A 15,102-nucleotide genomic window follows, 5' to 3' on the forward strand; every position below is an offset into this window, starting at 1 on the left:
ATTCTGGCTTGTGCCCACTGCCTGCAAGCAGTCGGTGCTTATGGCAACAGCATGCCAACGAGAACTCGCTAGCGTGCCAGTGTCAGCCTGCGCACGTTCTGTGAACTAGTTCGTGGAGCAGTTTACGTTAAGGCCCAAAAATGGTGAACTCAGTATAGAAAACATCGGCCGAAAATGAAAAAGTCAACTTATAAAAAGAAAAAAGAATGTACCTTCGGGGATTCGAACTCGTGACTTGCAAAACACTTGCAATAGCATACGTAGCGCTCCAGACCACTCGGCCACGGGCGAGCGCTGCTGAAGGTATATAATGTATAACCATTTTACACTTTTGTTTAGTTTTAGCATATCAAGCAGCTTAGGTGACTATTGCGCTCGTGCAGTAAGCGTCCCCCAAGTTTCCACAATATCTCATGTCTAGCAATCGCATTTCTTAGACGGAAAAGCGTTCGCAGATGCGTAGTCGTGCTGCTGACCGCTGTGCTTGTTCGCCGAATGCAAAAAAAGTGCTTCCTGCACCCTAGTTTTACGCTGCAGGGTAAAATTTTCAGTTGATTTTATTTCCTTAGTGCCTATATTGACTTTGCTGACTCTTCTCCCGCCTTCAAGAGGCCTTATATTTTCCTACTGGCGTACCAGTCAGCGAAGCGTCGCATGTGCGCTTGTGCAGCGCTTGTGTGAAGTGATCTTGACTTGGAGCTAGATACAGTGTACAAACTAACAAAGTAAAGAAGGGCACATTCTTCCATTCGCAAACGTGTCCTGGCTTCGTTTCAACTGAGTGAATGAATTGCGACGACCCGTCGGCGGCCGGCGACGAAACGCTGGGCCGACTGACTCTGTCGGAAGGCCGGCGAGCCGTGCAGTAGCGCAGTCAATTGCCAGCTCATCTCCACCTGACGTCACACGAAAACACCACAGAAAATGGGCAAGGGTGCAGAGAGGAGGACAAGGACAGCATTTTCGCATTGATTTTTCTACTAAATAAATTCGCGTAAACGCGTTAAGAGTGGTCAAAACAGGGCCTAGGGACTCTGGACTACAATTTACGCTTGTAATCCCGCAATGTTTACATATCACTTCAGTGTCCCTTTAACAATACTCTGCCGGGCTCGGGCTCATGTTTTAGAAGTTTGTCGGGCTCGGGCTGGGCTCGGGCTCAATTTTTATGAATTTCTCGAACCCGGGCCGGGCCTGGGCCGTGTCTCTATCGGGCCGGGTCGGGCCGGGCCTAGAAATTGCGGCCCGTGCACGGCTCTAAATTAGGTGAATATAAAATGTTAACGCTTTCTCTGAAAAATTGTGAGTGGTGAGGATTTATCAAACTGCTTTTTTGCTTGTCATTGGCGATTATAAATGGGGAAGTATGCGAAACGAAACCTTTATTCTCATTATTACTTACATAACAATTATCAGGTACGTGTCAATGAAGTGTCGCTGTTGGTTTGATTATTTCTTCAATTGTGTATCGTAATATCAAACCTTTTAGGCTTGCCAAATTATAGTGTTTTAGTTAATGTTTAAAAAAAAAAACAAAAACGAAGTGAGCACGAAATTATGTGTTCTTAGCTGAATGGAGCCACCATCGACAGTATAGAAAATAGTGATTGATAACACATTCAGCCGTTGCTGTAACATTTCGATAACTACACCCGGCTCCATTAATCTATTAAATTATAACCGGCATAGAAAACTGTCGAATAAATCGTGCAGAAATGTAAATATTCAGTTACCCAAGGCGACTTATCCATGCCAGAGAATTCAATAATCTAATTGCAACTTCCCTTAACAAACAGCTCAGACCGAAATTCATTCAAGGACTGATTTTAGTTTGGTAGCTGTGTCTGTGCCTTCAAATTTATGCGCTAAAAGCGACTGTAATGAAGCAAAATTTGAAGTTTCCCGGCTGGCCGCTTGCGAGAGCATCTCAAGACGGCCTTCGAGACAAATAACATGTTCTTTGTAGATTTAATAGGACGCCTATATTATTATATAGTTGCTGGAATTGTGAAATAAGTTGAGGTAAAAAAAAATGCATCACAAACAGGGAGCTTATCGGACTGCAACTGCATGACGCGGCGTTGACTGCACCGTTGGGCGACATGAAAGCGGGTGTCAGTGCCACTGTGTGGTTGCATCCAAGATGCGCACGTGAGCCGTGGCGCCTTCGTCACACTTCCCTATTCTAGCCACTGTAGTGCCGCCCGCGGTGGCCTGCGACGCCAGCGACAGATTTCCCTCTAGTATATATTAGTATGAAACAGTAGGATTTGCGCCCAATGCAGGGCAAAGGCCTCTCCCATAGGTCTCCAATTATCCTGGTCCTGTGCTAACTGCGACCAATTTATCCCTGCAAACTTGTGGGTCTCATCTGCCCACCTAACTTTCGACTGCTCCCTGCCACGCTTGCCTTCTCTAGGGATCCACTCTGTTACCCTTAATGACCAATGGTTATCTTGCCTTCATGTTACATGCCCTGCGCACATCCATTTCTTCTTCTTAATTTCTACTAATATGCCCTTAACATGTTGTACCCTGACCCACTCCGCTCGGCTTTGGCGAGCTCGACCTTCGAGGACGCTGATCTTTCATGTGCCGTTCTCCTCGCTAGTTCACGTGCGTTTGCACCTGGAGTGGGGAGCACAGACTCCCAGTTTGCAGTACAGATGCCAAGTTTGAAGCTGGTTGCCGTGGGTTCTAACGCATGCCAATGCGGTCCACTTTGGGAGAGGTGCGAAAGGCTGCAGACGAAATGATCTGGGCCTGCCAGTCATGGATAACTTTTCAGCGGCAAGTTTGGAAATTCATGTGAGGGGCAACAGCTGGTTCTCTGACGAAGGGAGAGGGGCTGCCAGCTCTGCTGTTTCTCCAGCCTTGTACCTCAAGTGCAAGCTGGGCCAATTTATTTAACTTCGAAATCCCTTGACATTCCCTTTCTATGACCCTTCTTATTTCTCGCGTAGGAAAGGACCTTAAATCTTCATTTGGCTTGCGCGCGCTTGTGCGTGTGCGTGCATGCGGGCGCGCGCATGCATGCTTGTGTCATGGTTAATTAGCGCAGTAAAGACGGCACAATAAGGAAAGACCACACAGGACTAGTGCTAGGATTTGTGTTGCCAAAAAGCAAAGGTGCTCAGGAGGTTTCAGCTTGACTATAGCTCATCTCTGGGGAATGTATGTGGCACTAGAAAGGAATAGGATGCATGTCTGGCTGCAGCCAACTAGCCCATATCATGCGTGGGCATGCTTGTGTGTGTGTGTGCACACATGCAGACAGGCAGGCGAGCACTGTGAAGCATTAAGGAGTGCATGGAGGAACTAAGTGGACACTTTTTGAATGAACCCACAACTTTTGGAATACGTGAACAAGGCTTTACCAATTCCGCTGCGGAGACAGCCCTCCACTTTCTGGTGCATTCTATGGTGAGAGGTGGTGGCCATCACCTGTGCAGCAATTCAGGAGTGAAGGGGCCCTTGGTCATGATTTGAGTATGACCTGTCAGGAGCTGTGGATTGGCAGGGATCCCTCTTATTCTTTTCTCTCTTTATTCAAATACATTTACTAAGAAATGTGCACAAGTTTGGTTGCAATCTGAACTGTGGGATTTTAAGCAGTGGAGATAGGTAGTTTTTTGCTTGAGGCTCGCGAGATGCAAGTGAAAAAAAATTGTAATATTAGAGTAACTATGGGTATTTCCTAAATATGTCGCTTAAGGATTAATGTTAGCGTTTTAAAAATTAAGTGACCTTTGAAGCCAAAAATAGCCAGAAATATAAAAATGATGCCAACTTTGCACAAAACAAGTGACAGCCTTACCTCGATCTCTGAATGTTTGCTGTAAATGGCTAAGGACACTTCAGTTTTAATGCATGCATAAGTTATTAAATTTTAATGGTTTTTTGGGAGAAAATGCGGCACAGGGTGGGTTGAAATAATGTGGTTCTGCTGTGATTGGAAATGTGGTGGCCACTGCAGCTTGGGTGCAGTTGGTACGTTTGCACCAGCTGGACCTTACATGGCATCCAGCTCTTGCGGGTCAGAAAATTGAGTTTTGTTGTTTATTTCTGTCATTGCGGTTGTGGGTGATTTCTTTTCGAGGGAAGCTTACATGTTGCGTTGCTTCTGAGCCATTGTAGTGAGGGATCAGCCGGCAGAAACTGCCTCTGAAATGAACTAACTAAAGTTTGGGTTTGGGCTAGTTGGTTCATATTTAAACTGGGAAACAGCGCTTTAAACGAGGACAGCGAAGAAGACACAGACACCAGCGCTAGTGTCTGTGTCTTCTTCTTTGCTGTCCTCGTTTAAAGCGCTGTTTCCCAGTTTAAAACTCTGAAATGAACCCTGTCTTCTGACCCCATGTCTGCTAGACTGTGCAGCTAAGCAGCACTACTGAGGTAAAGTGTGGTGGAGTTAGCACAGCATGCACAAGTGAGAGTTTGCGAGGGCCATTTCAGCAGGCAATCTACTGAACATTGAATGGTGCTTGACGTCTGTGCACCTTGCTTCCTGTGTACGGTCGTGGCTGATAAGCCCTGGTGTATCGTTTCGCTCCACCGAAGGGAAAAGTGCAGCCATTAGCCTGAGGTAGTGGAAACATGATAGGCTTTGTGGCTTGCATCTCTGACTGGAAGTGCGTGGCTTTCTTCGCAGATGAGGAACTTGTCGGCGAAGGTGGGGGAGACGTGGAAGAGGACAATGTCTCCTACACCCTCTCAAGCGAGGTACACTTCACAAACCCCAAGATTAACAGGTGAGGGCATGAAATGGCCAACGTCTTCTCTTGAAGGGATAATTATGGGGCGTTCTGTTCTGGACTGCGTGAACGTGAAACTCCGGGCTTGAAGGTTTCTGGCCGGAAACCTGTTTCCTTTGGGTGCTGGCAGGGAGGGGATGAATCTTTTTGTTAAAGTAGTTTGACAGTCAAGCTTCTGAGGTCCTCATTGATGAAAACATTTGTCACAGAGGCATTGATGATCACCTTAGAAGCTTGGCTGTCAAACATGTACTTTGAGATGTGTGTTGCCAAAAAGCAAAGGTGCTCAGGAGGGTTCAGGTTGACCATAGCTCATCTCTGGGGAACACACGTGGCACTAGAAAGGAATAGGATGCGTGTCTGGCTGCAAGGAAAATTAGTCTCCCATGCTTTGCTTTTGACGGCATGACACAACTTAAATCAGCGTTTCTTTGTAAGGGGCTCCAGTAAAAATGATTTTTGGCAGTAGGTAGCCAACTCGGAGAACACCATCCTCAAGAAATGCGCCCAAGACGCCCCCTGCCGAGGCTGCATTGAATTTCATCCCCAGTCGCCAACTGCCTGTACGTTGCACTGCTGAGCATGAGGTCGCGGGTTCGATTCCCGGCCGCGCCGGCTGCTTTTTTGATGGAGGCGAAAGGCAAAAACGCCCATGTGTACGAGATTTTGGCGCACGTTAAAGATCCCCAGGTGGTCCAAATTAATCCGGAGCCCTCAACTACGGCGAGCGCCTCATCGCCTGGGTTGCGTCAGCGCGTTAAGCCCTACAATCTAACTGCCTGTAAAATCAGCTGGCAGCATTTATCATGGTCAACATTTTTTGACATCCCACCTTATTTCTAGTGTCAACACCTTGGCTGCCCATTGTGAACAGACCTTACAAGTTTCTTGGTCGTAACTGTGTCAACCACTTAGCGGCACATTTGCTCTAAGGCCACTTCAATGTTTGACTGGTCTGTGTCGCGTTTCAAGATTCTTAATGGGATGGGTCCTTTCACCATACCCCAAAAGCACAGCATCCTATTGGGTGAGGTGCCATTTAAGTTTTTCTTATTTACCCTTCTTTCTGAGGTTTTCTTTTGCCGGCTTTTTTCTTATTTAAATTCGGAAACTAGTTAGTTGCCGTGAGTGTGAACTGTCTAACGCAGTGGCACGTGTTGGCTGCTTATGTTTTTGTTTCTGGTGATTGCAGCGATTCTTTTTACCAGTATTCCGATTGATCTATGGCGATGTTCTGATTTCATCAGGATTTGAAGCCTGAATATGACATGCATATAATGCTGAAGTAATGGATCGCTGCTCTGGCTTGAAGTCTTTTCTCCTAGCTAGATAGTTGTGCACAGAGAAAGTGTCAGGTACATCACAATTGTTATTGTATATTTTATTTTGCTGCCGCCCTTTTAGAGAAAAACTTGCACACTCGAGCACGGCTCCTTCAGAAAAAAATTTCACTGCCAAAAGGTTGTCTTTCTGTTCTGTGAGGGGAAACTTCTGTGGGATTCAGCAAGAACAAAAATTACGCAAAAACGGTTAGGCTGAAAATGTAATGGGACATATCAAAACGAGCCTGCATAAATGTGCTTTGCTGTGATGTAATTCATAATGTGAAGTAATGAATTCAATGCAAAATTTGAATTCAAAAATACAAAATGTCATCTAAACTTTGAAAAAATTTTCACACTAGCAAATGGTTCAGCGACAGTTCATGTTCTAGTTATAACCATTTTACAGCTACAAAAAAAAAATCACTTGTAGTTGTGTGTGGTACTGGGCAAAGCAGCTCCTCGTGCAGGCAGGCTGTTGTGCAAACAATGTGGGCTGCTGTGGAGCTCCATCCCAAAGTCGGTGCCCATCCAGCGAAATGGGTTGCTGCCAGAGCGGTATAAAATTGGTCCCAAAGGATAACATTTCTGACATCGCCAAAAAGGCCGCCAAGACGAGGCAAAAGACTAAACTAACCGCTTAAAGGGACACTGAAGTGAATTTGTCAAGCTCCCGTTTTTGCTTGCACTGCGTAGACTGGCTCAAATTAGCACACTTTTCATCGTTTATCGGGTTGACAAATCGGTAATTATTTCACAAACCGCGAAAGAAGAAAAGCTACCATGCGCGGTTTGCGGCAGCCGCACCAACTAAGGCTCTGACGTTGGGAGGAGGGGGCACCGTGATTGGACGATGCCCAAGGTTAGCAATCAAACAAGTTTCGGTTTCGGTTCTGTAAAACACAACCAATGGCGTTGTTGGATGGGCATTCTCAATATTTCAGTAATCATCGTACCGCGCTTCTGCCATGTTGTCGGCTGTAAAATGCATAAGATAAGCTTCCCAGGACGGCTTGAAATCGTAGCATTCACTAGCCGAGGCCTACGCAGTGCATGAACGCCCTCCGTGTCCCCGCAGACGCTCAAATGCCATGCGCTTTTCCCCTATATTTGGAGCTTGCCTCACTCATGTCTGTATCGTAAAAAGCGTGTTCGCACCAGGCCAAGGGTCTGTTGATTCTGGCCTGTGCCTACTGCCCGCAAGCTGTCGGTGCTTATGGAAACAGCACGCCAATGAGAACTCGCTAGCGTGCCAGTGCCAGCCTGCGCGCGTTCTGTGAACTAGTTCGCGGAACAATGAACGTTGCGACCCAAAAAAAAGGTGAACTCAGTATAGAAAACATCGGCGGAAAACAAAAAAGTTTATCTGATAAAAAAAAAAGTACGTACCCGCGGGGATTCGAACTTGTGACTTGCAAAACACTTGGGGTTGATATAGCTAGCGCTCCAAACAATCCGCCTCTTTCACAACCCCACTGCGCATGCGCAATCCCCTAGCGGCCAAGTCCCTAAGCAGTCCAGTAGGGGCAGCAGACGACATTCCCCACAGCTCCCGCACAAGCGGGAAGGGGTCGTGGTTGTATTTACATCGTTTGATTTTTTGTGTGTGCTCGTTGTGCGCGTAACAATGCCCACAACTTGTGCTGCGTTCCGCTGTAACTCGGAGTGCCGAAAAGGGAACGGTGTCGGCTTCTATCGCTTCCCGTCGGCCGCACGCGATCGGCTACGGTGGCTTGCGTCGCTCGTGTCGGCTCGGGTGATGGGAACTTTAGCCTTAGCATCCGGGCGGATATTTGATCGCTACTATCTGTGCAACTGCGAATGACAACCCGCAACACAACTTTTCACTACACTATCATCCCCTTTCTCGCATGTGGAACTCTAAGTTATAACTGCCGTTTGAGCAATCGGTGACCAAGACATGTGCGTAGCCTGTTTCGATGCTTCCTAGGCGGAGCGGGCGCGCATCGAGGCACCCTAATGCTTCCGCGCAGGTATCGCCATCTCTCGGCCGCTCGGCGCACCGCGCGCCGCGGCGACCAGTCAGCGTAGGCTTGCATCGCGGCAGATATATCTGATCGCCGCTTTTAAAATAAGCCCTGACAACAATCCCTAGCACAATTTTTCACCACACTAACACCTACTTTCTCGCATGTGGAACCTTTTAGCAATCAGATTGATTCAGAAGAGCAGCAACAAGCGCAGTTGCTACCGTGGTCTGCGGCGGTTCGAGCCGCTGAGTGTGCCGAGCTGGAAGGCGCGGCCGGCGTGTGCGCGGACTGTTTCCGAAGGCAGAAAACGCTTCACGATTGCTTGCTTTATCCATTTCTTGCGAAAAAACGCGCAGAATCTACAAATTCAGCTCAGCGATCATCGTAGTTGACCATGGAGCAAAAACAGTGGGCGGAGCGACGCCGACGACGCATCTCATGCGCGCATCGGGCCGTCTCAAATGCGACAGTCGTAACGATCAGTCGCATGCGAATCGCGTGTACCAATCGTACATGTGTCCAGCGCTTAAAGGCATTTTGCGAACTGCCGGCCTTTGTTGAGCTGGCGATCGCACTTCATGCCAGACGATCCTCCAAGTACTGCTCGCTCTGCTACTCGGACGGCACACGGATCTGACCGAGATTTCTCTGCCAGCCCTCATTCAGTGATAAGAAGCCGCCTGGTATTATGTGATGACCAGGGACTGTCATCTTAAGGCGTTATAACATCAACACAGAAGAAAAACTTCGGCTGCTCCTCGCCGTAATGTGGGATTGCCGTTCATACAACAAGAACGCAGCCGGAGGAAACGCCGGCAAACCCTACAGCTTCAACTTCCGCTAGGCACGCTAGGTGGCAGCACACCGCAATGAAAGAGGCGGATTCGGCCACGGCACCGCGATGCCGACCTTGGAAATATAAAGTATATAATGTATAACCAGTTTACACTTTTATTTAGTTTTAGCATTCCAAGATGCTTAGGTGACTATTTGTTGTTTTGCGCTCGTGCAGTAAGCATCCCCCAAGTTTCCACAATATCTCGCGTCTAGCAATTGCATTTCTTAGACGGAAAAGCGTTCGCAGATGCGTAGTCGTGCTGCTGGCCGCTGTGCTGTTCGCCCAGCGCAAAAAAGTGCTTCCCGCACCGTAGTTCTACGCTGTACGGTAAAAATATCGGTTGATTTTATTTCCTTAGTAGAGTGGAATCTAGGTCATACGAATCTCAAGGGGCGGCAAAAATATTCGTATCACCCGAAAATTTGTATCATCAGAAAACGAGAAAAAATGGAATAGTGCCGCGCATGTGACAGGCGGCGGCAACATGGCGTCGGCTGTTGCCGTGAAGAGGTGCAAGTAGCTTCAGCGACCGCTTATAACCTTTCGTTAAAACGCAGCTCAAGGTGTAAACAAAATTGTTCATGCGGGAAAGAGCTCACAAAGTGGGAGAAAACTGCTCTATAAAATATCATCCGCGCCAAATATGCGCCGCGGAGGTGGCACAGCCAGCTGTTGGGAACGCTTCGAAATTGCCGCCATGAGGCACACGTCTCCCCATTGGCGCAAGTCATGATGCTCCTCGCACTGCCGTTCGCGGCAACGTTGGCGGCAACCGAGGCTGAGCACGGCCGGGCTAGGGCGGCGGCGCACGCTGTGTCGATACCAAAGCGCGCACGCCGCCAGCTCTAGCCCGACCGTGGGCAGAGGCTGGCGCCGGGATGCCGGCCGATTCCGAATCGTCAACGCGGACGTGAAAAGCGCTGGACACATGTACGACTAGTGCACGCGATTCGCATGCGACTGATAGTTACGATTGATCGTTAGGACCCGTTTTGGCGTCGATCGCTGGTCGGAGGAGGCTCACGACGTGCGTCTGGAAAGCCAGATGCAGTCGTGCCATCGTCGTGAGGCCACAGCCAATGAGATCGCCCGCTGAGCCCCAACCTCCCGCAACCGGCGTGCGTTGCTCTGGTCGGCTCGGGTGTTGGAAACTTTAGGCTTAGCATCCTGGCGGATATTTGATTGCCGCTATCTGTGTAACTGCGAATGACAATCCGTAACACAACTTTTCACCACACTATCATCCCTTTTCTCGCATAAGCTACTTCTTTTTAGCGATCAGATTGATTCGGAAGGGCAGCGACAAGCGCGGTTGCTACCGTGGTCTGCGCCGGTTCGAGCCGCTGAGTGTGCCTAGCTGGCAGGCGCGACCGGCGTGTGCGCGGACTGTTTCCGAAGGCAGAAAACACTTCGCGATTGCCTGCTTTATCAATTTCTTGCGAACAAACGCGCGGAATCTACAAATTCAGCTCAGCGATCGTCGTAGTTGAATATCTGCGTAGCCTGTTTCGATGCTTCCGCGCAGGTATTGCCATCTCTCGACCGGTCGGCGCACCGCCCGCCGCGCGCCGCGGGGGCCGGTCAGCGTATACGCTTGCATCGCGGCAGATATCTGATCGCCGCTTTTAAAATAAGCCCTGATAACAATCCCAAGCACAATTTTTCACCACACTAACACCTACTTTCTCGCATGTGGAACTTCATTTTTACGATCAGATTGATTCAGAAGAGCAGCGACAAGCGGTTGCTACCGTGGTCTGCGCCGGTTCGAGCCGCTGAGTGTCCGAGCTGGCAGGCGCGGCCGGCGTGTGCGCGAACTGTTTCCGAAGGCAGGAAACGCTTCACGATTGCCTGCTTTATCCATTTTTTGCGATTAAACGCGCGGAATCTACAAATTCAGCTCAGCGATAGTCGTAGTTGACCATGGAGCAAAAACGGTGGGCGGAGCGACGCCGACGGCGCGTCGCATGCACGCATCGGGTCATGTGTCTCAAATTCACGCGTACGACTAGTCGTGGTGACAGTCGTAACGATCGTAATGTCGTAATGACGCCCGACGCGCGCGGCAGTGGGAGGAGCCTGCCGACTTGCGCCTATGGTAAGGTGCGCTCAACGCTCCGGACAGCCCGGTGGCCCCGCCGGAGACGTTTAGGCCTAACACCCCAGCAGATATTGAATAGGCGCTTTCACTATCGGCGCGGAGAATGTTTTATAGTACCGTTTTCACCTACATTATAAGCTCCTTTACCGTTCAAGCTACTTCGTGCGTGCCTTGAGCGATATTTTAGAGAGCGCTTGGAAGCGGTCGCTCGAGCTCCCGACACCACTTCGCGGCCGAAGCCGCCGCCATCACCGCCATGTTGCCGCCGCCGGGCCGGTCGCTCGAGCTCCCGACACCACTTCGCGGCCGAAGCCGCCGCCATCACCGCCATGTTGCCTACGCCGGGCGCGGCAGTGCGCGGCGCGTTTTCGCGAACAGAAAACGCTCCATGCGGTTCACGCTCAATGCTTTTGTGCCCGCGCGCAACCAAGGCCGCACGGCCGCACCAACACTCCCGCCTCCCGAGTCCCGTCCACGCCGCAGTCGTCTGCTCGCGGCTCGCGTGTTCGTATCACCCGCACCGGAGTGGTAAATGCGTACGGATCATCCGAATTTTTTTACATTGCATACAATGCATTTTCGCCGGGGAATTTTAAAAATTCCTATCACAACGAAATTCGTATCAACCGAATTCGTATCACCGAGATTCCACTGTACCTATATTGACTTCGCTGACTCTTCTCCCGCCTTCAAGAGGCCTTATATTTTCCTACTGGCGTACCAGTTAGCAAGTCGCATGTGCGCTTGTGAAGCGCTTGTGTGACGTGACCTTGACTTGGAGCTAGATACAGTGTACAAACTAACTAAGTAAAGAAAGGCACATTCTTCCATTCACAAAGTTGTCCTGGCTTCGTTTCAACTGTGCGAACGAATTGCGACGACCCGCCGGCGGCCGGCGGACGAAACGCTGGGCCGACTGACTCTGTCTGAAGGCCGGGGAGCCGTGCAAAAGCGCAGCCAATTGCGAGCTCGGCTCCTCCCGACGTCACATGAAAACGCCACAGAAAATGGGCGAGCGTAAAGAGAGGAGGACAGGATTTTCGAATTAATTTTTCTACTAAATAAAATCGCGTAAACGCGCCCAGAGTGGTCGAAACATGGCCTGGGAACTCCGGACTACAATTTGCGCTATAATCCCGCAATGTTTACATATCACTTCAGTGTCCCTTTAACTGCTGCTGATGTTGTCTCCTGTCATTTTCACTTTGGAAACTGATGTCGGACAGCATCGTGCACAGTCACCGCGAGAAAATGGGGATTTTTCATATAGTATCTGAAATAATTTTTTTTCCAGCACAAATAAAACTCCAGGAAACATTGCAGCATACCAAATTGGACATAAATACTGTTTCACAAAAAGATACCGTAAAGTCCCGAAAGAACGCCTACCTGAAATACAGATGCCAAATGAAAAATACGGGATGGGTGAACTTTCAGTTCAGGTGCGAAAAACAACGAAAAAGTGGGTGCACCGCCAACCAAAACTGCGGAGATATAAAAAAAAAAATACAAGATGAGTGAACTTTCAAGTCAAGTGCGGTAAGGGCAAATAAGTGACTGCATCAATACATGAATAGATGATTTGCATTTTTGTTCACTCATCAGCGCTAAAGCCATCGGTTTTAGGGAGTGGGAAATCTTTGGGGTCTTTCAGTAAATTGAATATTCCACACCTAAAAAGTGGTGGGTGATATTTCGGGGGAGGGCGTTCTCTCAAAACTTTACGGTAAGTTGCAAAGAAAAAAAATTGTGGTGCACATAAAAATATAAAATGGCGCAGTTTTGGGGGCAAGTTGCTTTATATACAACAATAAAAAAAGGATAATACCAAAAACTGGATACAGTAAGGAAAATTCAGAGTATAGATTTTGAAGATAAATGAGCCGGGAATGAGCCCTTGTTGCAAAAAGCTACAAAGAAAAACCTGCTTCATTGCTCGTGCCATGCGGTGAAGCAGTTCCTGGATTTTGTGAAGCACGGGTGCACAATGCGCTTTTCACACAAAACGTCTGTTTTTTGTTTCACCTTGCATTAATTTTTGTAGCAAAATTTGAACTTTCGCCTCCTTGGCGTCTTCCGGGGTTTGTGCTCCACATCTTGTGCCACAGGACCTTCTCGGGGGACGTATTCAGCATCAATCTCGAGCAGCTCTTGGGTTCCAACTGGAGAGATAGCTGGTCGAAGTTTGTGCTCCTAAGCAACCCCAGTGTTGAGAGTTGTTGGCGGTGCTCTTGAAAAAGAATGAAACTATTTACAGTTGCAATGGCAATGCAGTGAAGTGTTTTCCACCACCTTGCACACTTCATCAAATGTTGGAGGATGTGGTCAGCTGATCTGATTTATCGACACCTTGCATCCTGTAAGTGTACTCGTCGATCAGTAGCGGCTTTCTGCGCATACCACCTGTCCTCTTTTGTTATGGCTATAACATTCTGGTTGGCAGTGTGAGCAGTTGTCATCATGGGGACGGCTTTTTGTCCTTCCACTGCGAATAGAGGATGTTGCTTCTCTGTAGCCACTGAACTCTCTTTGCCTTTTTTCACCACACATCTTTCAATTCCGAAGGGAAACACTGACAATCTTTGCTTGTCGGGCCACAACCAGAGGGCCTGCATACACATAAAACTGCACCAAATAGCCAGCCTGCAAACCTGCAAGTACCCACAGTTTATAGCCCCACTTTGCAATTTTGCCCTTCATGTGTTGCCAAATACATGATCATTCTTCTGACTTCACCATTCTTTTGTCGACATACAGGTTTGGTGCAGGCTTGGTGCAGGTGCTGCTTAGCTGAGGTGCTGTTATACAGTGGAACCTCGATGATACGATTCTGGGTGATACGAATTTCGGGATGATACGAATTTCGGGATGATACGAATTTCTGAAAAGTCCCGGCGAAATTGCATTGTTAGTAATGGGAAAAATTTCGGCTGTTCCGAACGGACCTGCGCAGCCCGGCGGATGATACGATTGAGCCGGCGAGGGGCCCGACTGCCGAACTTGCAAGTGACAGCTCTCTCTCCCTTCTTTGTCGCTCTTTCTCTAGAAACGGCCAGGCTGTTTTCTGCTAGCTGACACTGCCGCGAAACCCCGCACGCTTCTTGCGGCGTGGCCGGCTGCGGCTGCAAAGTGGCGAGGCCGCTCGAGCGACCGCTCCTAACCGCTCTTTAAAATGCCGCTCAAGGCAGACGCTAAGTTGCTTGTGCGGTAAAGGAGCTGATTATGCATGCGAAAACGGTACTATAAAACATCATCCACGGTGCTACTGAAAGCGCCCATGAAATATCTGCCGGGGTGCTAAGCCTAACCATCTCCAGCGGAGCTAAGCCGGCTGTCTCGAGCGCTTCGCAAGTCGTCAGGCTCCTCCATCCTGCCGCGCGCGTCGTGCGTCATTTTCTGGTTGAGGTGGGACTCCGTGGGAGCTACCGCGGGCGCGAAATCGTCGATACAGGCATGAAAATACAGTGCGTGCAAAGCCGAGGTTCGCGAATCGCGTGCAAAAACACACCATGCGGTTCACGCTTGACTTGCGGCATGTAGCGAGCTTGGGCACCGCGAGTGAGGTGATGAGCGCGAAGCGTTACGCTCTCCAGGAAGGACTGCTTTGCGACAAGGGGGTAAAAAAATGCAGAAGAAAATCACGAATTTTTTCAGGCGAAAGTAAGAAAAGAAATACACGAAAACTTTTTTCAGTGCTACATTTTTTGGTCTGTATTGGTTCATACGAATTTCGGATGATACGAATATTTTTCGCGGTCTCGCGAGATTCGTATCATCGAGATTTTACTGTATATCAAAAGCCAGGATATCTGGGGCAGCTTGCCACAGCTTCCAGATCCGTCACACTCATAAAGTGCAGAAGTGTGGAAAATAGTCTTCTAGGCATGATGTTGCGTGGAAGAAGCTTTGAAAAAAGGCCACTAGTGTTGTAGTGCAGATGGATGCGGGGGACGTGCACGGTTCCCATGTAAATAAGTCTAGTGAACTTCACCAGCTTGTCTAGAGTCGGCTCCAAGACCCGTCCCCCTCAGCATAGCTTGGCAACTTGAAAATATGCGTCCAAGCATTTTTCGTTGTGCTGCTGCACATAGTATTG

The 15,102-nt window shown here is 48.9% G+C and overlaps 1 protein-coding gene across 1 annotated transcript in view; it reads left to right on the forward strand.

Moving 5' to 3' along the window:
• The window catches only part of LOC144174886 (dynein heavy chain, cytoplasmic-like), a 408,801-nt gene that overhangs the window by 11,297 nt on the left and 382,402 nt on the right, over positions 1–15,102 (forward strand). The window contains exon 2 of the mRNA XM_077703850.1: positions 4,652–4,751. Coding sequence (XP_077559976.1) covers positions 4,652–4,751 — 100 coding nt within the window. The remainder of the gene's footprint in view (positions 1–4,651; positions 4,752–15,102) is intronic.

This window comes from Haemaphysalis longicornis, unplaced genomic scaffold, assembly GCF_048455015.1.
Source record: "Haemaphysalis longicornis isolate Haplotype H1 unplaced genomic scaffold, Haemaphysalis longicornis Haplotype H1 scaffold_1, whole genome shotgun sequence".
In the NCBI taxonomy this organism is placed as follows: Eukaryota; Metazoa; Arthropoda; class Arachnida; order Ixodida; family Ixodidae; genus Haemaphysalis; species Haemaphysalis longicornis.